Consider the following 24,447-nt stretch of genomic DNA (forward strand, 5'->3'; position numbering starts at 1 on the left):
GGCTGGGAGAGTTGGGGATGTCCAGCCTGGAGAACACTCCAGGGAGACCTTAGAGCACCCTTCCAGTACCTGAAGGGGGATGCAGGAGAGCTGGGGAGGGTCTTTGGACAAGGGCTGGGAGTGACAGGACCAGGGACAATGGCTTTGAGCTGGGAGATTGAGATTGGAGATAAGGAAGAAACTTCAACTTTAGAGTGAGGGTGGTGAGACACTGGCACAGGTTCTCACAGGGGTCAAGAAATATGTAGACCTGGCACTTTGGGACATAATTTAATGGCCTTGGTAGTGTTGCATTGATGGTTGGACTTGATGCTCTTAGAGGGCTTTTCTTACCCCAAAAACTCCATGATTCCAATATTTGAACCTACTCATAGCAGGATCTGGTGGCATGATTAACTCACTGTAGGAATGAGTTTGTTGGAATCAGTTTGTTCTTGAAGTAATCTAAATTCCAATCCCTTCATTACTGCTTTTCTGTGGATTACTGAAATTCACCAATCCATGCAACAAATACCAGTCCAAACCTGTGCTGGGAACTGGCTGCACCCTTCACCTCTACCCCTTTCATTGCAGCAACTGGCAATGCCACAGCACATAAAGATCACAGTGAGCAGAAAAACATTATTTGAGGACTCATTTCAACAGGTATTGTATTAAAACATCTTCAGTAGTGGGGATGATGAGCACTCCCTCCCTCCCCTCTTGCTTGCAGCCCCTCCCTCCCCTCTCTTTTGCAGTGAGGGTGTGTGCTTTGGAATTTTGCTTCATTTCCATTGCTTGCTAAACTGAGGCCAAAAGCAGCCCTTTGTCAGTCTAGGAAGATACACAGAACAGGCTTGGAAGTGCACAGAACAGTTCCTCTTGGCAGGTGCTTCTCTTGGCCACATCCATATTTTCTGACTTCAAAGTAACTGCAGAGTATGCAGCCCTCACCTAAGAAGATAAGAACTTTTAGCTTCCCCTGTCCTTAGCTGATTGCTTTATTTTGTTTTAGTCTTCCTCCTATGTCTTCAGGTTGCTTTTCTTACTGTCCAGAGTGATTGTGAATGCAACCTCCCTGGGGGTGTTCAAAGCTAGGCTGGATGAGGCCTTGAGCAACCTGGCCTAGTGGGAGGTGTCCCTGCCTATGGCGTGGGGGGTTGTTACTGGATGATCTTTAAGATCTCTTCCAGCCCAACCCATTCTATGAATCTATGAAAACAAGGGCTGTGACTGAAAAATAGCTCCAGGCTTATTTCTGGAACTGCCTAAAGGTAATAAAATTGTACTGGAAAGAATCAAGAGGTAGCCAATGCAGTGCCACAACCATCAGCAAGGCTTCCTTAGGAAACAAGGGCCCTTAGCAGTAATTTAGATGACCCAATCACCAAGACATGAGTTAATTTTTGTACCTCTTAGTCCTTCATCATTTGCAGATACTTCTGTTGGTGATGATTGCTGCAGAAATCTAGGGGAGGTTCAGGCCTGTTGTTTCCTTTTACATCTCTGACATTTTCATCCATGGCAATCGGTTTGCATTAACTCTTCACCTTCCCAAGCAGGTACTTCACATGCTCACAGTTCACTTGATGGTCTGAATTACTCCATGTCTGTTGTTTGACAGCAAGTAGCAGTTGAGTCTGGACAGTGCTCAGAGCTGTTTTCACATAAAGAATTGATTGTTTTTCTTTTACTAAGATAATGAGCTTCAGCCCCCAGGATCTCCGGAGACGTTTGTGGGTTATTTTCCCTGGTGAAGAAGGCTTAGATTATGGAGGTGTTGCAAGGTAAACTGAACTGAAATGCCAAATAATACCTTATTTCTGCAAGCTGTTGATGTTGGAGGCTTCCCAAAAGCAACCAGTTAAACTGCAGTGCTCTCAAAATGTTAGTGAGGTTTGTCCCTTGTCATCCCTTGGAGTATCTGAGGAGCCAGTTCCTTGAGGTGCATGCATGCCTTGAAACCACATGAAGTTGTGTTCAGTTTGAACTAGGAATTACTGTAATGGTCTTTGTGATTAAAGAGATGCACAGTTTACTGAACTGTGAGAGTTCAGCCTGCAAAAGAAAAGGCTCCAGGGAGATCTTAGAGCAGCCTTCCAGTACCTGAAGGGGCTACAGGAGAGCTGGGGGGCAACTTTTTACAAGGGTTTGTAGGGATAGGAGGCAGGGCAATGGCTTTAAGCTTGAGGAGGGTAGATTTAGACTGAAGATTGGGAAGGAATTCTTTAGAGTGAGGGTAGGGAGACTCTGGTTGCCCAAGGAGGTTGTGGATGCTTCCTCCCTGGGGGTGTTTAAGGCCAGGCTGAACGAGACCTTGAGCAACCTGAGCTAGTGGGAGGTGTCCCATTGCAGGGAGGTTGGAATGAGATGATCTTCAAGATCCCTTCCAACCTAAACCATTCTATGAACCTATGAACTCTTAATATCAAAGTAGAGGTTTACTGGAGAAGGGAATAAAAATCTACTTTGAAGCCACAAGTCCTTACTGGAATGGAACCAGGAGTACCTGTGTTAATTAGCATTCCCTAAGACCCCGAGGTTTGAAGCACTGGTGGGCTTTTAATCTGCTCATTTAGCTCTGGATGTTCTTCATCCAAACCACTGCCAAATCATGCCTAGTTTGTGTCAGCTCCAGTTTGGTTTCACTTTGGGCTTAGCCTCCTTTCTGGTGGTGAAGTCAGTCGGCACTTAGGTGCCACCAAGTTCCTAAGTCAGATGTGAGGTAGCTAAAAAAAAACCCCTTCTCATTTAATTTATTTTATGAATGTGTTTTTATTGTTTGTGTGATTACAGGGAATGGTTCTTTCTATTGTCACATGAAGTTTTGAACCCAATGTATTGCCTGTTTGAATATGCAGGGAAAGATAACTACTGCTTACAGATAAACCCAGCCTCTTACATTAACCCAGACCATTTGAAATACTTCAGATTCATTGGGAGATTCATTGCCATGGTAAGTGCCCAAAACCAGGAAGGGCTTCTCTTGGCTAGTTGGGCTAGAAAGAAAGATTATCAGTGCTAGAGACAGCAGGATCCAGTGCACCATTAGCAAGTGTGCAGGTGACAGCAAGCTGAGAGGTGCTGTTGATGCGCCAGAGGGACAGGATGGCATCCAGAGGGACCTGGACAAGCTGGGAACAAGGTGGGAACAGGGGAACTTCATGAGGTTCAGCAAGAGCAAGTGCAGGGGTCTGTATGTGGGCTGGAACAATCCTCACTGTCAGTACAGACTGGGGCAGGAGGTGATAGAAAGCAGCCCTGAGGAAAAGGGCTTTGGGGGTGCTGATGGGTGAGAAGTTGGACATGAGCAGGCAGTGTGAGCTTGCAGCACAGAAAGCCAATGGCAGCCTGAGCTGCATCACACATCTTTATGTGTGGCTACAGATGGAGAGAGGGGATCCTGCCCCTCTGCTCTGGGGAGACCTCACCTGGAGCCCTCAATACAGGAAGGACCTGGACCTCATGGAGAGGGTCCAGAGGAGGCCATGAAAATGATCAGGGGGTTGGAGCAGCTCTGCTATGAGGAGAGGCTGAGGGAGCTGGGGGTGTTCAGCCTGGAGAAGAGAAGGCTTCAGGCAGACCTAATAGTAGCCTGCCAGTATCTAAAGGGGCTGCTGGAGGCTGCAGAGAGACACTTTGCAAAGGCCTGAATGGACAGGACCAGGGGCAATGGCTTCAAACTAGAGCAGAGCAGATTGAGATTGGATGTGAGGAACAAGTTCTTTGTTATGAGGGTGGTGCAACACTGGAACAGGTTACCCAGGGAGGTGGTTGAGGCTCCATCCCTGGAGCTATTCAAGGTGAGGCAGGACAGGGCTCTGGGCAACCTGATGCAGTGCAGGATGTCCCTACCGACTGCAGGGGGGGTTGGGTTGGATGACCTTTGGAGGTCCCTTCCAACCCAGAGCGTTTTATGATTGTACCATCAGATGAGTTGAGAGTGTTACCAGGTGCTGTTGGGCTATGACTACAGTTGCATAGTAGCAGTCATGATATTCTGGGTTGTTTTCACGCTTCAGCTGTCAAAGTTCATTGGTACAGAGTACAGAATGTTGGCATATTCAGTGCTCAATCATCCCTAGCATTATTTTGTCTGTTCTCATCTTCTCCAGGCACTGTTCCATGGGAAATTCATTGACACTGGTTTCTCTTTGCCCTTCTACAAACGCATCCTAAACAAGCCAGTGGGACTCAAGGATTTGGAATCTGTTGACCCAGAGTTTTACAACTCTCTCATCTGGGTAAAGTGAGTTTGATTTGATTTTGTTCTTGAAACTGCAATACAATCATGGTATCATCATAGTATCAGTCAGGGTTGGAAGGGACCACAAGGATCAGCTAGTTCCAACCCCCCTGCCATGGGCAGGGACACCCCACACTACATCAGCCTGCCCAGAGCCTCAGCCAGCCTGGGCTTAAACACCTCCAGGGACAGGGCCCCAACCACCTCCCTGGACAACCCATTCCAGGGCTTCACCACTCTCATGGGGAAGAACTTCCTCCTCACATCCAGCCTGAATCTCCCCACCTCCAGCTTCATGCCATTCCTCCTAGTCCTATCACTCCCTGAGAGCCTGAGCAGTCCCTCCCCAGCCTTCCTGTAGCCCCCTTCAGACACCGGAAGGCCACGATTAGGTCACCTGGGAGCCTTCTCTTCTCCAGACTGAACAGCCCCAACTCCTTCAGTCTGTCCTCACAGGAGAGGTGCTCCAGCCCTCTGCTCATCCTCCTGGCCCTCCTCTGGACACCTTCCAGCACCTGCAGATCCCTCCTGTAACAGGGGCTCCAGAACTGGAGGCAGTACTCCAGGTGGGGTCTCAGCAGAGCTGAGCAGAGGGGGAGGATCACCTCCCTTGCCCTGCTGGCCACACTTCTCCTGATGCAGCCCAGGTTCTGGTTGGCTTTCTGGGCTGCAAGTGCACACTGAGAGCTCCTGTTGAGCTTTTTGTCCACCAGCACCCCCATGTCTCCCTCCTCAGGGCTGCTTTCCAGCCAGTCACTGCCCAGCCTGGATTTGTGCCTGGGATTGCCTCGACCCAGCTGCAGGACCCTGCCCTTGGTCTTGTTGAACCTCATGAGGTTGGCTTGTGCCCACCTCTCCAGCCTGTCCAGGTCCCTCTGGATGGCCTCCCTTCCCTCCAGCCTGTCTGCTGCACCACACAGCTTGGTGTCATCAGCAACCTTGCTGAGGGTGCACTCAATGCCACTGTCCATGGCACCCACAAAGATGCTGAACAAGCCTGGTCCCAGGACTGATCCCTGAGGGTCTCTGCTTGTCCCTGGCCTCCACTGGGACATGGAGCCATTGACAGCCACTCTTTGGGTGCAGCCATCAAGCCAGTTCTGTATCCATCCAGTGCTCCACCCATCAAACCCCTGTGTCACCAGCCTGGAGACCAGGATGTGGTGTGGGACAGTGTCAAAGGCTTTGCTCAGGTCCAGGTAAAGGACATCAGTTGCTTGCAACAATGGGTTTGATTTTTCATTTGTGCCAGGAAGCAGCTGCAAACTCACTGCTAAACACTCCCCCACACACACACTGGAAAGCTTAAGACATCAATGGCAGAGCACTGCTGGAATCTTTCCTGGAATTGCAGATACACAAAGAATGAGTTTGTAATGCAAAAACCTGTTCTGGTTCCTTGAATATTCTGCACAGCTTCCTGCATTGCATTTTTGCTGGTTTTCAATGACCTGAGCTGGACATTACACAGATGTGGCAAATACCATAGCTTGAGTAGATTCCACTGAAACTTCAAATCATTGATTGAAAGAAGTCAGCCAAAATCCACTCAGTGTTTCTCTCTCTACTACGTGTTTAGGAAAGAGAAGTTTGGTGTGAAGGTAACAAATGTAGTTTAATGAATGTTTCTGTTTGTCAGACCTGATGTTTGCCTTCAGGGTTAATACCAAGCATTGAGCACTTCTCAGTTAATGCTCATGCATTATTCTAGCTGTCCTTGGGATTCTTGCTCCAAGCTGAATGCTTCAAGACAAAGGGGATTGAGTGCATCCTCAGCAGGTGTGCTGACGATACAAAGCTGGGGGGTGGTGGCTGACACCCCTCAGGCTGTGCTGCCATCCAAGCAGAGCTGGGCAGGCTGAGAGCTGGCTGCAGACAAACCTCTTGAAGGGCAATAAGGACAACTTCAGGGTTCTGCACCTGGGTAGGAATAACAGCAGGCACTGGGACAGGTTGGAGGCTGCCCTGCTGGAGGGCAGCTCCATGGAGAAAGACCTTGGAGTGCTGGTGGACATCAAGTTCTGCATGGGACAGCAGTGTGCCCTGGTGGCCAAGGGAGCCAACAGCATCCTGGGGAGTAGCAAGAGTGTGGCCAGCAGGGCTGGGGAGGTTCTGATCCCCCTCTGCTCTGCCCTGGGGAGAACACTCCTGGAGTATTGTGTCCAGGTCTGGGCTCCCCAGTTCCAGAGAGACAGAGACCTGCTGGAGAGAGTCCAAGATCAGGGGACCTGAGCATCTCCCCTATGGAGAGAGACAGAGCCCTGGGGCTGTTTAGTCTGGGGAAGAGAAGGCTGAGAGGGATCTGATCAGTGTCTATCAATATCTGAGAGGTGGGGGTCAGGTGGAGGGGGCCAAGTTCTTTTGGGTGGTGCGCAGTAATAAGGCAAGGACCAATGGGCACAAACTGGAACCCAGGAGGTTCCACCTCAACATGAGGAGAAACTTCTTTGCTGTGAGGGTGCTGGAGCCCTGGAGCAGGCTGCCCAGAGAGGTTGTGGAGTCTCCTTCTCTGGAGACTTTCCAACCCCACCTGGATGCATTCCTGTGCATCCCTTGGGGATCCTGCTTTTGGCAGGGCGTGGGGGTGGGGTGGATCTGATCTCTGGAGTTCCCTTCCAGTCTCATGTTTTGTGATTATCTGTAGGCTTAGTTGGACCTTTACATTTGTGTAGTGCACATAAGCTGACCACTTGCCACATTTCAAAGCCATGTGTGGTTTTCTCTAACACCCAACAGTGACATGGTCTTCTGGTGCTGCTCAAAGAGGGAGGTTGGTCATTCTGTGTATGGTTCTTCTGGTGCATGTGGAAGTCCTGCAGAGCACAAAGGCTTCTGGATGGCTGGAGAGCCTCTGCTATGAGGACAGGCTGAGAGAGTTGAGATTATTCAGTTTGGAGAAGAGGAGGCTCAAGGAGACCTTCTTGTGGCCTCCCAATATCTGAAGGGGCCTACAAGAAAGCTGGGGAGGGACTTTTGAGGGTGTCAGGGAGTGATAGGGCTGGAGGGAATGGATCCAAGTTTAGAGGAAGAAGGGAGATTCAGACTGGATGTTAGGAAGAATTTCTTCCCCATGAGGGTGGTGAGACACTGGCACAGGCTGCCCAGGGAGGTGGTGGAAGCCTCATCCCTGGATGTTTATAAGGCCAGGCTGAATGTGGCTCTGGGCAGCCTGGTCTCTAGTGGGAAGTGTCTCTGCCTATGGCAGGGGAGTTGGAACAGGACCTTGGGGTCCCTTCCAACCCTGCTAATTCTGTGATACCAGGCTGTGACTGGTAAATATTAGGATACTGCTGATGACAACTGTCTGATGAGGAGGATGATCCATGTGTGCACACTGGTAATGAGTCATTAATGATTGCAAACCATCCCCACTGGGCAGGAACATTTCCTTACCTCGTTTATTTAGCTCCAAACCTTTGTTGTCTTAAGGTTCTTCATGCCAATCCCCTCTGTGGAGCATGAAGGCTCAACACACTCACTCCAAATCACTAGTTTGTCTTTTGTTTCCTTCCAGAGAGAATGACATTGAAGAATGTGGCTTGGAAATGTTTTTCTCTGTTGATAAAGAAATCCTGGGTGAAATCAAAAGCCATGATTTGAAGCCAAATGGTAGCAACATACTAGTCACAGAAGAAAACAAAGAAGAATACATCAGGTGAGGATGAATGAGGACTTCACAGTACTGTTATCCCCACCTTTTTTCTTTCTTTAGCTCTACCAGGAAAAGATTAACTATGAAATCAGAAGCACTGTTGAAATTGAGCAGATTATCCTGGGGGCAGTAACTGTGCACCTGAAGGGTGGCCAAGGGCTCAGGTCCAGCCAACATGGATTTAGGAAGGGCAGGTCCTGCCTGACCAACCTGATCTCCTTCTATGATCAGGTGACTGCCTGGTGGCTGTGGGGCAGGCTGTGGATGTGGTCTGCCTGGACTTCAGCAAGGCCTTTGACACCATCCCCCACAGCAAACTCCTGGCCAAGCTGTCAGCTCGTGGCTTGGACAGCAGCACTCTGAGCTGGGTTAGGAACTGGCTGGAGGGCCGGGCCCAGAGAGTGGTGGTGAATGGTGCCACATCCAGCTGGCAGCCAGGCACCAGTGGTGTCCCCCAGGGATCAGTGCTGGGCCCCATCCTCTTTAACATCTTCATTGATGATCTGGATGAAGGGGTCGAGTCAGTCATCAGCAAGTTTGCAGATGACACCAAGTTAGGAGCAGATGTTAGTCAGTTAGAGGGCAGAAGGGCTCTGCAGAGGGACCTCGACCGACTGGACAGATGGGCAGAGTCCAACGGGATGGCATTCAACAAGTCCAAGTGCCAGGGGCTGCACTTTGGCTATGGCAATCCCATGCAGAGCTACAGGCTGGGGTTGGAGTCGCTGGAGAGCTGCCAAAGAGAGAGGGACCTGGGGGTGCTGATTGACAGCTGCCTAAATATGAGCCAGCAGTGTGCCCAGGTGACCAAGAGGGCCAATGGCATCCTGGCCTGCATTAGGAATAGTGTGGCCAGCAGGAGCAGGGAAGTCATTGTGCCCCTGTACTCTGCTTTAGTTAGGCCACACCTTGAGCCCTGTGTCCAGTTCTGGGCCCCTCAGTTTAAGGAGGACATTGAGAGACTTGAAGGTGTCCAGAGAAGGGCAACAAGGCTGGGGAGAGGCCTTGAGCACAGCCCTGTGAGGAGAGGCTGAGGGAGCTGGGGTTGTTTAGCCTGGAGAAGAGGAGGCTCAGGGGAGACCTCATTGCCCTCTACAACTACCTGAAAGGTGGTTGTAGCTGGGAAGGGGTTGGCCTCTTCTCCCAGGCAGCCAGCAGCAGAACAAGAGGACACAGTCTCAAGCTGCACCAGGGGAGGTTTAGACTCGAGGTGAGGAGGAAGTTCTTCACAAAGCGAGTCTTTGTCATTGGAATGTGCTGCCCAGGGAGGTGGTTGAGTCACCGTCCCTGGAAGCGTTCAAGAGGGGATTGGTTGTGGCACTTGGTGCCATGGTCTAGTCATGGGGTCTGTGTTGATAGGTTGGACTCAATGATCCCCGAGGTCCTTTCCAACCTTAATTATACTGTGATACTGTGAAATTCTTTCTCTGAGTCATTGCAGGCAAAAAGCAGCAGTCCTTTTGGTATCATAGTTATAAGAGGAATATTGCTAGAGAGGAGTGCTTTAAATGCACATTTCCCAGAGGTCACAGGAGAAGGTCCACCTTTTTTCCTAGGGATTTAGGTTTAGCAGAAGATGAGGACACTAAATGTGAGTGTCAGGTATCTCATGAAATCATTGCATGCGTTTGTTATTGCAGTGACCTTTGAGGGACCCTTCCAATCTGTGAGTCTCTGCTGGAGGTGTCCCTGCTTGCTGCAGGTGGTTGGACAAGATGACCTTTGGAGGTCCTTTCCAAGCTGATGCAGTCTGTGATTTTTCTCCCCAGCCATTTCTGGTTTGGGTTTTGTTAAAGCTTAAGGCTGTGTGTTCTGAAGTGTGTCAGGAACAGTGCTAGGAGTTGTACTGGAAATGTTGTTTGCAGCAGCAGAATGCCTTAAAGCAGTAAGTTAAGAGGGAAGGGAGCCACTGAACAAAGATGTGAACAGTGAGCTGCTTTGTCCTGAAATATCCTCCTCTGCCTCCATGTGCAGCAGTACCTAAGCTCTGCTGTAAGGCGTGAACTTCAACACAGAAGCTTGCAGCATGTTCCTGCCAGCAGAACGAAACAGTCACACGTTGCAGGCACAGCAAAGCTGGGGAAAGGTCTGGAGAGCAGACCTTAGGAGGAACAGCTGAGGGACCTGGGGTAGCTCAGTCTGCAGAAGAGGAGGCTGAGAGGAGACCTCATTGCTCTCTACAGCTCCTTGAAAGGAGCGCAGTGAGGTGGGGGTTGGGCTTTTCTCCCTGGTATCAGGTGCTAGAACAAGAGGACATAGCCTAAAATTGTGCCAGGGGAGGGTTAGGTTGGAGATGAGGAGAACTTTCTTTGCTGCAAGAGTGGTCAGGGATTGGCACAGGCTGCCCAGGGAAGTGGTGCAGTCACCATTCTGGAGGTGTTCCAGGAACCTGTGGCCATGGTGGTGTTGGGTTGATGGCTGGAGCTGATGACCTCAGAGGGCTTTCCCAGCTGAAGCTCTTCTGTGGTTCCAAAAGGACCTGGATCTCAGTAGAATCTTCCTCTTCCTTACACCATGCTCTGTGAAGGCTTCTTTGATGGGAAGGGTGCAGGAGAAGGGAGTGGACACTTTCATCAGAAAAGGTGTGTCTGCAGAAGGACATTTGGCAGTTCTGCAAAGTGTTAACAGTGGGGGTGAACACTGGGAGGCTCTGCAGCAAACCATTCTCTTCTAGTTTCTGAGAACCCAGGGAGAGCTGTTCCCAGCTTCATTTGTTTTGTCTTACCCTGAGTCCTGCTTCAAATCCCCAGTGTTTCCAGGACTGAAATCAGACTCCAGTTCTCCTGGCAGGTTGGGCTTGCATTCAGCATAATGCCTGCTCCTCCCTGGGCTCAGGTTCTGTGTGTTTCCTGCCTGCATCTCACTTTTTTAGTGATGGAGAGTGGACTTTCTGCCACAGAGCAGAGTTTCATGCTTGGCAGGAACAAAAATGGAACTTTCCAAAGGGCCATAGTTGTTTCCTGGAAAGCCAGCAGCCCTCTTCATCTTGACCAGAACAACCTGACCCAGCTTTTACCTTTTCATGGCTAATGGCTGAGATTTCTGAGGGCAAGATTAGACAAATACAGCTCTGCTTTTTTTGGTTGCTTTTCATTCTTCAGATACCTGGGGACTGCTGTGCTCATCAATATCATCAGTGAGTAGATGCTGCCCCTTCTTTGAGTCTACAGTACTTGCCCTGGGAAACATAGGGTTTTCATTTCAAGAAAAAACAGAACTGCTTGCACAGAGTGAAGGTTTCACAGATTGCATTGGGCTGGAAGGGACCCTTGAAGGTCATCTTGTCCAACCCCTCTGCAGTCAGCAGGGACACCTCCAACTACACCAGAATGCCCAGGGCCACATCAAATCTGATCTTGAATGTCTCCAGGGATGGGACCTCTTTATTAGAATAAACCTTTATTAGAATAAACCAAACCAGGTTGGAAGAGACCTTCAAGATCATCGTGTCCAACCCATCAACCAATCCAACCCACCCAAACAGCTAACCCATGGCACCAAGCACCCCATCAAGTCTCCTTCTGAACACCTTCAATGACGGCGACTCCACCACCTCCCCGGGCAACCCATTCCATAGCGCAATCACTCTTTCTGTATAGAACTTCTTCCTAACATCCAACCTGAACCTCCCCTGGCGCAGCCTGAGACTGTGTCCTCTTGTTCTGGTACTGGGTGCCTGGGAGAAGAGACCATCATCAGCCTGTCTACAACCTCCCTTCAGGTAGTTGTAGAGAGTGATAAGGTCACCCCTAAGTCTCCTCTTCTCCAGGCTAAGCAGCCCCAGCTCCCTCAGCCTCTCCTCATAGGGCTGTGTTCCAAAACCCTCACCAACTTTGTTGCTCTTCTCTGGACTCGTTCCAGCAAGTCAACCTCCTTCCTAAACTGAGGGGCCCAGAACTGGACACAGTACTCGAGGTGTGGCCTAACCAGTGCAGTGTACAGGGGCAGAATGACCTCCCTGCTCCTGCTGGCCACAGTGTTCTTGATGCAACCTCAACCACATCCCTGAGCAGCCTGTTCCAGTGTTCCACCACCCTCATTGTGCAGAACTTCCTCCTGATGTCCAACCAAAACCTCCCCTGCTCCAGTTTCAAACCATTGCCCTCATCCTATCTCTGCAAGCCATTTCATAGAATCAATAAGGTTGGAAGAGACCTCAGAGATCAGCAAGTCCAACCTGTCACCACAGACCTCCTGACAACTAAACCATGGCTCCAAGTGCCACATCCAATCCCCTCTTCAACACCTCCAGGGATGGGGACTCCACCACCTCCCTGGGCAGCACATCCCAATGGCCAATTCCTCTTGCTGGGAAGGACTTTCTCCTCACCTCCAGCCTAAACCTCCCCTGGTGCAGCTTGAGACTGTGTCCTCTTGTTCTGCTGCTGGGTGCCTGGGAGAAGAGACCAACCCCCACCTGGCTACAACCTCCCTTCAGGGAGTTGTAGAGAGCAAGAAGGTCTCCCCTGAGCCTCCTCTTCTCCAGGCTAAGCAACCCCAGCTCCCTCAGCCTCTCCTCACAGGGCTGTGCTCCAGACCCCTCCCCAGCCTCATTGCCCTTCTCTGGACACCTTCAAGTTTCTCAATGTCCTTCTTAAACTGAGGGGCCCAGAACTGGACACAGGACTCAAGGTGTGGCCTAACCAGTGCTGAGCACAGGGCACAATGACTTCCCTGCTCCTGCTGGCCACACGCTTCCTGATGCAGGCCAGGATACCATTGGCTTTCCTGGCCACCTGTGCACACTGCTGGTTCCTGTTCAGCTGCTGTCCACCACTACCCCCAGGTCCCTCTCTGCCTGGCTGCTCTCAGCCACTCTGTCCCCAGCCTGTAGCACTGCCTGGGGTTGTTGTGGCCAAAGTGCAGCCCATGGCACTTGAACATTCCAAAGGCTAACAATTCTCTCTGTGAAGAACTTCCTAACAGTCCAATAAAGTTGCACACTGCTCTATCCCCAGAACCTTCTGGATTCTCCATTTATTTTTTTTCCATATTTTAACTTGTTTTGCAGTTCACCCAAAACCAAGCTAACAAAGCTGTGGGCTTGGTTCAGCCCAGGTCATTTGAATCATCTCTCTGTATCTTCTTCTACAGGCTAGTAGCAGAATGGAGACTTTCCCGAGGTGTTGAGGAGCAGACACAGGCTTTCTTTGAAGGCTTCAATGAAATTCTGCCACAACAGTATTTGCAGTATTTTGATGCTAAGGAACTGGAGGTAAAAGATTGTTTGGTTATTGCTAGATCCAGGTGGATACACAGAAAACCTGCAGTCATTCTTGTCTGGAGAGCAGAACTCACCGTGGCTGACAACTCTGTTTTACAGAGCATGTGAGGGAAACTTCATGGAGTGGTATTTGGTTCCTGTGTTCACCTTCACCTTTCCTCATTGCAGCCTACTATCATGTTTCTAAAGGCCATGATTCATAGACTCACAGAATTGATTTGGGTTGGAAGGGACCTCAAAAATCCTCTAGTTTCTGCTCTGGTGAGACCTCACCTGCAGTACTGCATCCAGCTCTGGAGCCCTCAACACAGGAACGACCTGGATCTGATGGAGAGGGTCCAGAGGAGGGCCACAAAAATGATCAGGGGGTTGGAGCACCTCTGCTATGAGGACAGGCTGAGGGAGCTGGGGGGTGTTCAGCATGGAGAGGAGAAGGCTCCAGGGAGACTACTAGCAACTTTCCAGTACCTGGAGAGAGCTACAAGAAGGATGGAGAGAGACTGTTTGCAAAGACCTGGAGGGACAGGACCAGGGGCAATGGCTTCAAACTAGAGCAGAGCAGATTTAGATTGGATGTTAGGAACAAGTTCTTTGTGGTGGTGGAACACTGGAACAGGTTGCCCAGGGAAGTGGTTGAGGCTCCATCCCTGGATATATTCAAGGTGAGGCTGGACAGGGCTCTGGGCAACCTGATCTAGTTGAGGATGTCCCTGCTGACTGCAGGGGGATTGGATGGCCTTTGGAGGTCCTTTCCAACCCAGAGCATTTCATGATTTTGTAGTTCCAACCCCTGCCATAGTTCCAACCTCCCACCATCCCAGGTTGCTCAAGGTCTCATCCAGCCTGGCCTTAAAAATCCCCAGGGAGGGGCCATCTACAACCTCCCTGGGCAACCTATTCCAGAGTCTCACCACCCTCACTGTCAAGAATGAATTTCTTCCTAATGTCCAGTCTGAAGCTCCCCTCCTCAAGCTTTAATCCATTCCCCCTCATCCTATCACTACTAGCCCTTGTAAAGGGTCCCTTCCTAGCTTTCCTCAGGTACTGGAATGCTGCTGTTCTGCCAGGGGAAAATGATCAGGTTGCTTTTGTATTCCTTAGCAATTTGCCTGTGTTCAAATAATGGCTGACTTGCCAGAAAAGAGAGAAAACCAGACAGGCAATGGGTGATCACTGCACCAGGTTCTAGATGGCTTTGGTCTCTCAATATTAAACTTTCTGAGGCATCTATTAGATTTAAAAAGAAAAATACAAACCCAAAAGATGATTTCCCTAACAGAGAATTGTATGGCTGGGCAGTGAGGAATTGTTCCTGCCTTGAGTGTCTAAACACAAGCAATTGCTCCTTTTATTTCATGACAGGAATGCTTTCTGTTTTGTGGCTTCTCTGTATGCCCTTCATAAGCTCTCCTTGTTCCTTGTAGAAGGTTTGGGTAAGGTTTCAAATTAAACCCAAGAACTCTTGTTGGGGTGAGTCCAGAGGAGGCCACAAGGGTAATCAAAGGGTTTGAGCACCTCTGCTGTGAGGCCAGGCTGAGGGAGCTGGGGGTGTTCAGCCTGAAGAAGAGAAGGCTTCAGGGGGACCTGAGAGCTGCCTTCCAATACCTGAAGGGATCCTACAAGAGGGCTGCAGAGAGACTTTTCATGAGGGTGTCTAGAGACAGGACAAGAGGGAATGGTTTAAAGCTGAGGGAGAGCAGGGTTAGACTGGAGCTGAGGAAGAAGTTCTTCAGTACCAGGGTGGTGAGACACTGGAACAGGTTGCCCAGGGAGGTTGTGGGTGCCTCCTCCCTGGGGGTGTTAGATGCCAGGCTGGGTGAGGCCTTGAGCAGCTGAGTCTAGTTGAGAGGTGTCCCTGCCTATGGCAGGAGTAGATGATCTCTTAGCTACCTTCCAGTCTAAGCCTTTCTATGATTCCATGAACTGCCCTTGCAGATGCTTCTGAGTGTGGCTGCAGTTTATGCTGTGGGAAGTCCTAGAAGGAAAGTCCTGACTTGTGCTCACCTTTAGTTCTCTTTTCCTTCCCTGAAGGTGCTTCTGTGTGGAATGCAAGAGATTGACCTGAATGACTGGCAGAGGCACACCATCTACAGGCACTACACCAGGACCAGCAGACAGATTGTGTGGTTCTGGCAGGTTTGTAGACTTAGTTTTCTTCTCAGATCAACAGAAGCTACAGAGCACAGCTACAGCTTGGTAGACAATAGTCAAAAGCACTGACCAGCTGTGTAAGGAGAGTGTCACTGCCATCCACCTGCTCCTGACAGCCCTGTGGTTCCTTGATCTGTGGCTGTAAATGGTGATAAGGTCTGAACATCAAATCTAGACCTAAATGTTGATTTCAATTCCTGTTTTTCAGTTTGTCAAAGAAATAGACAATGAGAAGAGAATGAGACTCCTGCAGTTTGTTACTGGAACATGCAGATTGCCAGTGGGAGGATTTGCTGACCTCATGGGTATGCATTGCCAGCCTCACTAATGCACCAAGTTGTGTTATATACATCTGGGGTATTGTGTCCAGTGCTGGGCTCCCCAGGTCAAGAGGGACAGGGATATACTGCAGTGTGTCCAATGGAGGCTGTGAGGATGATGAAGGGACTGGAACATCTGTTTGATAGGGAAAGGCTGAGAGCCCTGGGGCTGTTTACTCTGGAGAAGAGAAAGCTGAGAGGGGATCTGACCAATGGTTACAAATAGCTGAAGGGTGGTGATAGGAAGGGGCCAGGCTTTCCTCAGCAGTGTCCTGGCACAGGACAAGGGGCAGTGGAGACAAACTGGAACCCAGGAGGTTCCCCCTCAGCATGAGGAGAAAGTTCTTTGCTGTGAGGGTGCTGGAGCCCTGAAGCAGGCTGCCCAGGGAAGGTTGTGGAGTCTCCTCTGGAGGCTTTCAAGCCCCACCTGGATGTGTTCCTGTGTGACCTGCCCTGGGTGACCCTGCTCTGGCAGGGGGCTTGGAGTGGACCTCCAGAGGTCCCTTCCAACCCCTAGCACTCTGTGTTTCTGTGATATGTTTATGGACACTGTACATGAATTGTATAATGAATACTGTTCTGTAAGCCTTGTGTATGCTTGAGTTATGATGGAAAAAGAGCTGGAGGGGAATGCTTCACCCTTTGTGTAGCTAGACCTATGTCTTGTTCATTTGAATTTGTTACAGGGAGCAATGGACCCCAAAAATTCTGTATTGAAAAAGTTGGAAAGGAAAACTGGTTGCCTAGAAGTCATACCTGGTGAGTATGCACAGGTCAGAGCATTGCCTCTGCTAACAGCAATCTACTGGAGACTGTTGGAAAGCAGCCACCAAGTTATGCCAATACACTTCACTGCCAAGAATTAGTTGAACTTATGAAAGACTATTGTGGCATGGAGTAGATTCCATTGATTTGATGTGCAGATGGAGCTGGGGGACAAGTGGTGTCCCTCAAGGGTCTGGACTGGGACGACTGTTGTCCCCGCCTCTTCATCAGTGCTACAGACAATGAGATTGAGGCACCCCCAGCAAGCTTGCAGATGACACCAAGCTGGGTGATGAGGCTAAGACTGTAGGACAGGCTGGCATCCAGAGGGACCTGGACAGACTGGAGAGCTGGCTGAGGAGAATCTCATGAGGTTCAGTAAGGGAAAGTTCAAGGTTCTGCAGCTGGGTCAGGGTTATCTTTGACATCAATCCAGGCTGGGGGTGATGAGATTGAGAGCAGCCCTACAGAGAAGCTCTTGGGAGTGCTGGTGGATGTAAGCTGGACAGGAGCCAGGAATGGGCACTGGCAGCAGAGAAGGCCAATGGCCACCTGGGCTGCATCAAAAGCAGCATGGCCAGAGATGGAGAGAGGGGATCCTGCCCCTCTGCTCTGCTGAGACCCCACCTGGGCTGCTGTGTCCAGCTCTGCGGTCACCAGCGCAAGAGACATGGATCTGCTGGAGAAGGTCAGAGGAGGCCACAAAGATGATCAGAAGGCTGGAGCACCTCTCTTATGAAGGCTGAAAGAATTGGGGCCTTTCAGCCTGGAGAAGAGTAGGCTCTAGGAAGACCTTAGAGCTACATTTCAATATGTGAAGGGGACCTACAGGAGAGCTGGGGAGGGACTGTTCAGAAGAGCCTGTGGTGAGAGGACAAGGGGCAATGGTTTGAAGGTGGAGCAAGGGAGATTTAGGTTGGACATCAGGAGGAAGTTCTGCACTGTGAGGGTGGTGAAACACTGGAACAGGTTGCCCAGGAATGTGGCTGAGGCCCTATCCCTGGAGTCATTCAAGATCAGACTTCATGTGGCCCTGGGCAACCTGATCCAGTTGGAGATGTCCCTGCAGACTTCAGGGGATTTGGACAAGATGACCTTTGAAGGTCCCTTCCAACCTGATGCCATCTGTGAATTCCATGGATTTGTGTAGTACTGAAAATGTGAAGTTAGCAGCAGCAGCATGCACAGGTTGTGGCTCTCCCTCCCCTCTGCCTTGATACCAATGACCTAGGGAAAAGGCAGCTTCTATTCAGGTCTATCTGTGGGTAGTAAAACCATCCACACCTAGCACTTCACATGGGAATGCTGACTCTAGTTAGGCAAGGAGCACAGGGAGGTGCTACTGCTCACCAAGCACCCTGCGTTTCTGGAGTTCAAGAGCACTGTTCAAGCTCTTGAACTCGAACCTCTGCCCTTGGAAATCTATAGATCTCTGTCAGCAGTCAGCTTTTCACCCTTCTGCTCTCAGAAATCTATAGATCTCTGTCAGCAGTCAGCTTTTCACCAGGCCACGGATCCAGGTATCCAGCTCCACAGCTAAAGAAAGTTGAATCGCCCACAGGATTTTCCGCGATGATTTCATTAACTTCCACTACTAAACTCTTCTCTTTCTTTGCAGTTTCAATCGCTTAGACCTTCCACCCTACAAGAATTATGAGCAGCTGAAGGAGAAGCTGCTGTTTGCAATTGAGGAAACAGAAGGATTTGGGCAAGAGTAGCTGGAATTTGCACCTCGAAGAACGCGAGCTCAACGCGACGCGCGTTCTTCACTCCTGCTTGTTGCACACGTCGTTGTAAAGTAGACTTGACTTGGATTTATTTAACAGTACTAATGTGTAAGTGAATGGATGTAATCCTGAGGTTGTCTCCAAATTAACTCTGGATTCCTACTGAGCACTTTTCAGAAATCAAATGAGCAATCAGATGTGGCTACAGATGACTTATTCCGACCTGTGTAGAGGTTTAATACAGCTTTGGGCTCTGCTTCGTTGTACCATTCATTAATTAGAATGTGTCCTTTAATGACTGACAGGTTTTTAACAATAGTTTTGTCTTTCCTTTTTAGTAGCATTTTTTGCTACTGATGCACTGGGAAGTTCATTGGTAGCTGCAATGCTGCAGCAGCATCCTAAGCCTCTTTGCAGCAGAGTTAGTCCAGCCAGCTTGTAACCATCCTCTCGAGACTGTGAGCAAACCCATTCTGTAAGCTCTTTTTACTGACTCAAGTGTGGCCAGACTGTTGGTTTGTTGTCTTTGTTTTCTGTTCCCCCACCCAGAGTCTGCTCACATGCCAGCTGGACTCAAGCTGCTGCTAAGGGGATGTCAAACTGTGGCACAAATCCAGGGCATAGCTTTGCTTTGTTTGCTTTGGGGTTGTGTTTCTTCCTTTTTTACCCCCAGTCCTGCTGATTTCAGCAAAACAAATACCCCTGCCCAAAGTTACTGGAACACTGCTGTGTGCCCTCAGAAGAGTTCTGAGCTTTCTTCCCTGTGTCACATATGTAACCTTGACATCAATACTAACACTGTGGTACTTCACTTGTTCTGCAAAAGCCAAGGCCAGCTGGGATGGCACTGACTCCAGTGGGGTTCCTGGGTTCCAGGCCGGTGTTCCTCGTCAGCAGTGGCAGTGGACCTGCTCAGTGTTACTGTTCTTACATGTTGCAGTCACTTTGCTTTGAAGACTTTTCTTGGGCTCTCAGGAAAGAGGTACAAAAACCAACTGGATTCAGACAAAATGATGAGACTTGGTGGCTTTGGTTGCTGAGAGGCAATACTGGCTGAGGCTCTGAGGATTAGAGAGCTCAGACACCGATTCCAGCTGTGGGTAACAGCTGGAGCATCAGTAAGGAGTTCTGTAAAGACTGAAACTAAAGTTTTAGGGGAAGGTTTCTAAGCTAATTCATCCTAAGCTGCTTGTAGCTAAGTAACTTTTGTAGTGAGTTCCTGTTGGATTAAGACCATTTTTACTTCATTTTAGAATCAATTCTCTTCTGGTTTACAGTAACACATTTTGCATTTTACTGCTCCTCTAGACTGAATGCACTTTCTGGGCATGGTCAGCTCTTTCCCTTGTCTGAAGGGAGGAAAACAAACTTCAATGAGATGAGCTGTTAGCCATAGTGAGAGAGGTGACACTTGAAGTAGCATGTAGCACATACCTAAAGCATAACTGCAGCTCAGAGCCTTGGGCCAGGAGCTGTTTGTAAGTGGCTTCTAGTTAAGGGAGCTGAAAAAGGACAGTGAGAAACTGTACAACTGAGCTTCCAGGCTTGAAAAGGATATTTCTTACTTGCTGTCCCTTCTGTCTAGACTGTAAGAGGCAGGGGAGGGTTGGAAAAAAACCAGATTCAGGCCTGAGAATCACCAAAACAGAGTCTTTAACTGCTTTCAAGAGTTTTTGAGGTCATACCAAAAGTGATAGGAGCTTCTTGGAAGGCAGCATGGTTAGACTTCAGTGTGACCAGCTCTTTCCACGTGCACACTCTTAAGACAGGCATGGAAAGGAGTTGCTGACGGTGTAGCAACCACCCTCTTACTGCTGCACCGACGGTGAGAACTAACCTGACTTCATGGCTTCGCTGAGAGGAAAACCTGCCAGCCTCAAACCGTTCGATGGCTTCCTTCCAGCCTGCCGCTCACGAGGAGGAAAACAAAACACCAGAGGGGGAAAACAACAAAAAGCCTTATAAATACTTCCTGTTTCTATGAATTCTTGCAGTGAAAGAGTAGTAGTTCCCTTAACATATTTACAAAGAGAGATTTAAATTAAGCAAGAGAATGCAAAGAGGTAAGCTCTGGAAACAAACAAACAAAAGCATAGTCCGTGTGTGTGTTCTGCATAACTGCTTTCTGATTCACGTAGGAAACCCTGTAGGAACACTGCTCCGTGTATAAATACCACCCAGAAGGCTTTCAGCCCTATATTTTTAAAGAGAAAAGAATAGTTATAATTGAAATAGCCTTAGCCCTAGTTCTATAGGGTGTGGCTCTTTAATATTTTTATGGTTGAAATGTTTAGTTCAGGATTAAAGAAAAAACCAACACAAGAAAAAGTGGAAACAAACAACAGCAACAAAAAAAAAAGGTAAAATGCTTGTATATATTTTTTGCAGTCCAGGATTCCACTTCTTCCATCCTTATTTTTTTTGTTTTTCTCTTCTCTTTTAATTTAAATGGCATGTTTCTGTGTCTCTCCTGCTGTATTAGGATGGAGGGGAAGGGGATGGGGGGGGGGGGGGGGGAAGAAAAGGGGGCTGGATATCCCAAAGCACCAGATCTGGTTTGAAAATATTACAAAGAAAGAATTCATTGGAAATGGGGGAGGGGGGGAGGGGGGGAGAGAGGAGGGAGGGGAGGAGGAATAATCTGGGAAACTTTGGATTTGGCCCAAACTCTTCCCAAATGGCTTTGTTGAATTGGCAGTGGTTGTGAAGGCAGAGGGTGAGGTTCCTTAGCCCTCTGTCAGCTAGCAAATCTGTTCCAAGTCTTCTTTTTTTTTACAGCATGTCGTGTAGAAATAAAAAGGAATTAATAGAAACCATTGGTGCACTTTGCTCTTCTTTACATGGGGATCTGGTGAAGATGTGGATGAGCTGCCAGCATCTAGGATCCCAGCTGTCAGGGTTTAGCAATTGGCCTTAGGAGTAACATTGTTTTTCAGCAGAGGTTAATACGTTTGCCCCCCCACCCTGTGACTTCCAACCTGAGCTGCACAAATCCCCAGCAGGATCTAGGGTGAGGTGTCCCTGCCCCATGGCAGGGGGGTTGGAACTGGATGAGCCTTGAGGTCTCTTCCAACCCTAACAATTCTATGTCACAAGCCTATTCATGTCCCACTCTCAACTAATCCCTGATTTTCAACTATCCAAACAACTTTTCTTTTAGGATTTTATTTATTGGGGGTTGGTTTTTTTTTGGCCTTATGAGATGAGCAAATTGCTGAGCTGCTGATCTAAGAATTAACAAAGCCTTATTCTGGAGAGCTCAGGAAATGTCCTTCTCCTAATGACATTCATGTCCTCAGCCAACCTGCTGTGGAAGTTGGGATTATTATTTTTTGAGGGGGGGGGGTTTAATCCAGTTGCTTGTGGCAAAAGGAAAGGAGCAAAGTGGAGGGGGGGGAACCCAACAGGTCTAATTCTTTTGGGGTTTTTAGTTTGTGCTTTTATTCCATGCTGCACTGGCTGTGTAATCTCAACTCTCTCTGTTCCATTGGTATCTCCAGCCCCCTTTTTTTACTGGTGTCTTTTCCTTCAAGGATGGCTCTGTGTGTGTGTGTGTGCTGTAGTGAAGTTGTGTGTGTAAACTGGGATCAGCAGCACTGGATTGTAAACTGCTGTACTGAAAGTCTCTGTTGACATTTCCTTGCATTGTAACTTCCACTACTCAGGTAACTGTAACAGGATCTCAGCAAGGCAAACACTTTTATAAACTACTTCAAGAGCTGGTAATCTCTGTGTTGTTCTTCTGCCTGCTCTTTGTGGGGGGTGGTTTTTTTTCCAGGGGGAATGGAGGAGTTAGCCTCTCTGAAGTTGTCTTTCTAGCAGAGCTCTTCGGGAAGGTTTCTTTCCCGACTTCTGCCAAGAGTGGTCAGGGATTGGCACAGGCTGCCCAGGGAGGTGGTGGAGTCCCCATCCCTGGAGGTGTATGAGAAACCTATGGCCATGGCACTTGGGGACATGGTTTGCTGGCCATGGTGGTGGAGCTGATGACCTCAGAGGGCTTTTCCAGCTGAAGCTCTTCTGTGATTCCAAAAGGACCTGGATCTCAGTAGAATCTTCCTCTGTTCTGTGAAGGCTTCTTTGATGGGAAGGGTGCAGGAGAGGGGAGTGGACACTTTCATCAGAAAAGGTGTGTCTGCAGGAGGACATTTGGCAGTTCTGCAAAGTGTTAACAGTGGGGGTGAACACTGGGAGGCTCTGCAGCAAACCATTCTCTTCTAGTTTCTGAGAACCCAGGGAGAGCTCTTCCCAGGTTCATTTGTTTTGTCTTACCCTGAGTCCTGCTTCAAATCCCCAGTGTTTCCAGGACTGAAATCAGACTTGAGGGTTAGACTGGAGATGAGGAGAACTTTCTTTGCTGCAAGAGTGGTCAGGGATTGGCACAGGCTGCCCAGGGAGGTGGTGGAGTCCCCATCCTGGAGGTGTTCCAGAAACCTGTGGCCATGGTGGTGGGTTGATGGCTGGAGCTGATGATCTCAGAGGGCTTTTCCAGCTGAAGCTCTTCTGTGATTCCAAAAGGACCTGGATCTCAGTAGAATCTTCCTCTTCCTCACACCATGTTCTGTGAAGGCTTCTTTGATGGGAAGGGTGCAGGAGAAGGGAGTGGACACTTTCATCAGAAAAGGTGTGTCTGCAGGAGGACATTTGGCAGTTCTGCAAAGTGTTAACAGTGGGGGTGAACACTGGGAGGCTCTGCAGCAAATCTGGTTTCTGAGAACCCAAACAATTCTCTGATTCCATGAGTTTGATTGCATTGGAAACTCACAGGGTATGAAGTTCAACAAGGCCAAGTGCCAGCTCCTCCCCCTGGGTCACAACAGTCCCATGATAAGCTACAGACCTGGGGATGTGTGGTTGGAAAGCTACAACTTGAAGAGGAGCTTGGCAGTGTTGGTTGACAGTCAGCAGTGTGCCCAGGTGGCTAAGAAGGCCAATGGCATCCTGGCTTGTACTAGCAATGCTGTGGCCAGCAGGGACAGGAGGTGACCAACCCCCTGTGCTCAGCCCTGGGGAGGCCACACTTCGAGTGCTGTGTTCAGCTCTGGGCCACACACTCCAGGAAGGATATTGAGGGGCTGGAGTCTGTCCAGAGAAGGGCATTGAGGCTGGAGAAGGGCCTGGAGCCCCTGGGCTAGAGGAGGGGCTGAGGGAGCTGTGGGTGTTCAGGCTGGAGAAGAGGAGGCTGAGGGAAACCTCATTGCTCTCTACAACTCCATGAAGGGAGGTTGGGGTGAGGAGGGGGCAGCCTCTTCTCCTTTGTGGCAAGGAGCAGAGGCAATGGTTCCAAGCTGCCCCAGGGGAGGTTCAGGCTGGAGGCTAGGAAATGTTTCTTCACTTAAAAGGGTTCTTTAAGATTGAAACAGCTGGAGTCACCATCCCTGGGGGTGTTTAAGGTAGACCTGGCACTCTGGGACATGGTTGAGGGCTGGACTGGATGAGCTTGGAGGTCTCTTCCACCCAGCTGTATTCTGTGATTCAGGCACAGCTGCCTTGGTGGCTGGTTAGAAACTGCAGCTGAAACCATTGCTGTACTGCAGTGCTCAGGTGTCTGGGCATGCAGCCCCAAGGAGCCCAAGGGAGGCTGCTGCTCTGTTAGCAGTGGTAGTCTGAGGGAAATGGTCTGGAGAAAGGTTCTGCAAGAGGCACAGCTTGGAGATTTTCTGGTACTGCTATTGTAGTGATAAGAGCAGTGAGGTGTGCCTCTGCAAGCTTGATGTTCTGTACAAGGGTAAGGAGGGGAAGAAGGCTGGTCAGTCTCATGAGAGCTTTGTAGTTCTCTGATCTTCCTCCTTGAAGGGAAGTGGTAGTTACATAGCTCCTGATATCTTCTGACCACCATGACCTTTCAAAGACAATTGGGATGGGTTTTACAGTGACTGTGGCCAGCTCCCTCAGTGCTCATGGGTGCATCCCATCAGCTCTCTTGAACTTTTTTTATGTGTAATTTGTTTAACTGTTCCCTAAACTGACTCCCTCCCACTGAGGACAATCCTACTTGCTGCAGAGCTTCCCACTAGATTCTCCCTCTGCTTACTTTCCCCCACATCCACACAGGCTGAGCTAGCACAGTTCTGTTAGGAGCAGCAAGCCTTCCGTGCTGCCTTCTTCCAAGCACTGTTTCCCTCACGCTCCAGGTTGGTGCATCCCTAGGAATAAGAAATTGAGCACAGGAGACCTGCATGGATGAGCAAGAAGCTTCTGGGAGAACTTCAGTGGAGGAAGTTTACAGCATGTGGAAGACAGAACCAACCACTTGGTAGGAGCATAGGAAGTGTGTAGGGGCACAACAAGGAAAGCAGGCATGGTTTCCCACATGGAAGTGCTTGTTTAGACAAAACCTTGCTGGTGGCAGCTGTGATGTGTTCACCAAGTTCTATCAGTGGCTG

At 49.4% G+C, this 24,447-nt stretch overlaps 1 protein-coding gene across 1 annotated transcript in view; it reads left to right on the plus strand.

Moving 5' to 3' along the window:
- Positions 1 to 20,556, plus strand: part of ITCH (itchy E3 ubiquitin protein ligase) — an 87,205-nt gene extending 66,649 nt beyond the window's left edge. Inside the window, exons 15-24 of the mRNA XM_068149763.1 lie at positions 574 to 645; positions 1,678 to 1,766; positions 2,776 to 2,935; positions 4,095 to 4,228; positions 7,740 to 7,880; positions 12,972 to 13,092; positions 15,133 to 15,237; positions 15,461 to 15,557; positions 16,259 to 16,331; positions 17,956 to 20,556. Coding sequence (XP_068005864.1) covers positions 574 to 645; positions 1,678 to 1,766; positions 2,776 to 2,935; positions 4,095 to 4,228; positions 7,740 to 7,880; positions 12,972 to 13,092; positions 15,133 to 15,237; positions 15,461 to 15,557; positions 16,259 to 16,331; positions 17,956 to 18,055 — 1,092 coding nt within the window. The 3' untranslated portion in view covers positions 18,056 to 20,556. The remainder of the gene's footprint in view (positions 1 to 573; positions 646 to 1,677; positions 1,767 to 2,775; positions 2,936 to 4,094; positions 4,229 to 7,739; positions 7,881 to 12,971; positions 13,093 to 15,132; positions 15,238 to 15,460; positions 15,558 to 16,258; positions 16,332 to 17,955) is intronic.
- The last annotated feature ends 3,891 nt before the right edge of the window (positions 20,557 to 24,447 follow it).

This window comes from Melanerpes formicivorus, unplaced genomic scaffold (assembly GCF_026170545.1).
Source record: "Melanerpes formicivorus ecotype bairdi unplaced genomic scaffold, bMelFor1.0.p_v2 SCAF_19, whole genome shotgun sequence".
Classification (NCBI taxonomy): Eukaryota; Metazoa; Chordata; class Aves; order Piciformes; family Picidae; genus Melanerpes; species Melanerpes formicivorus.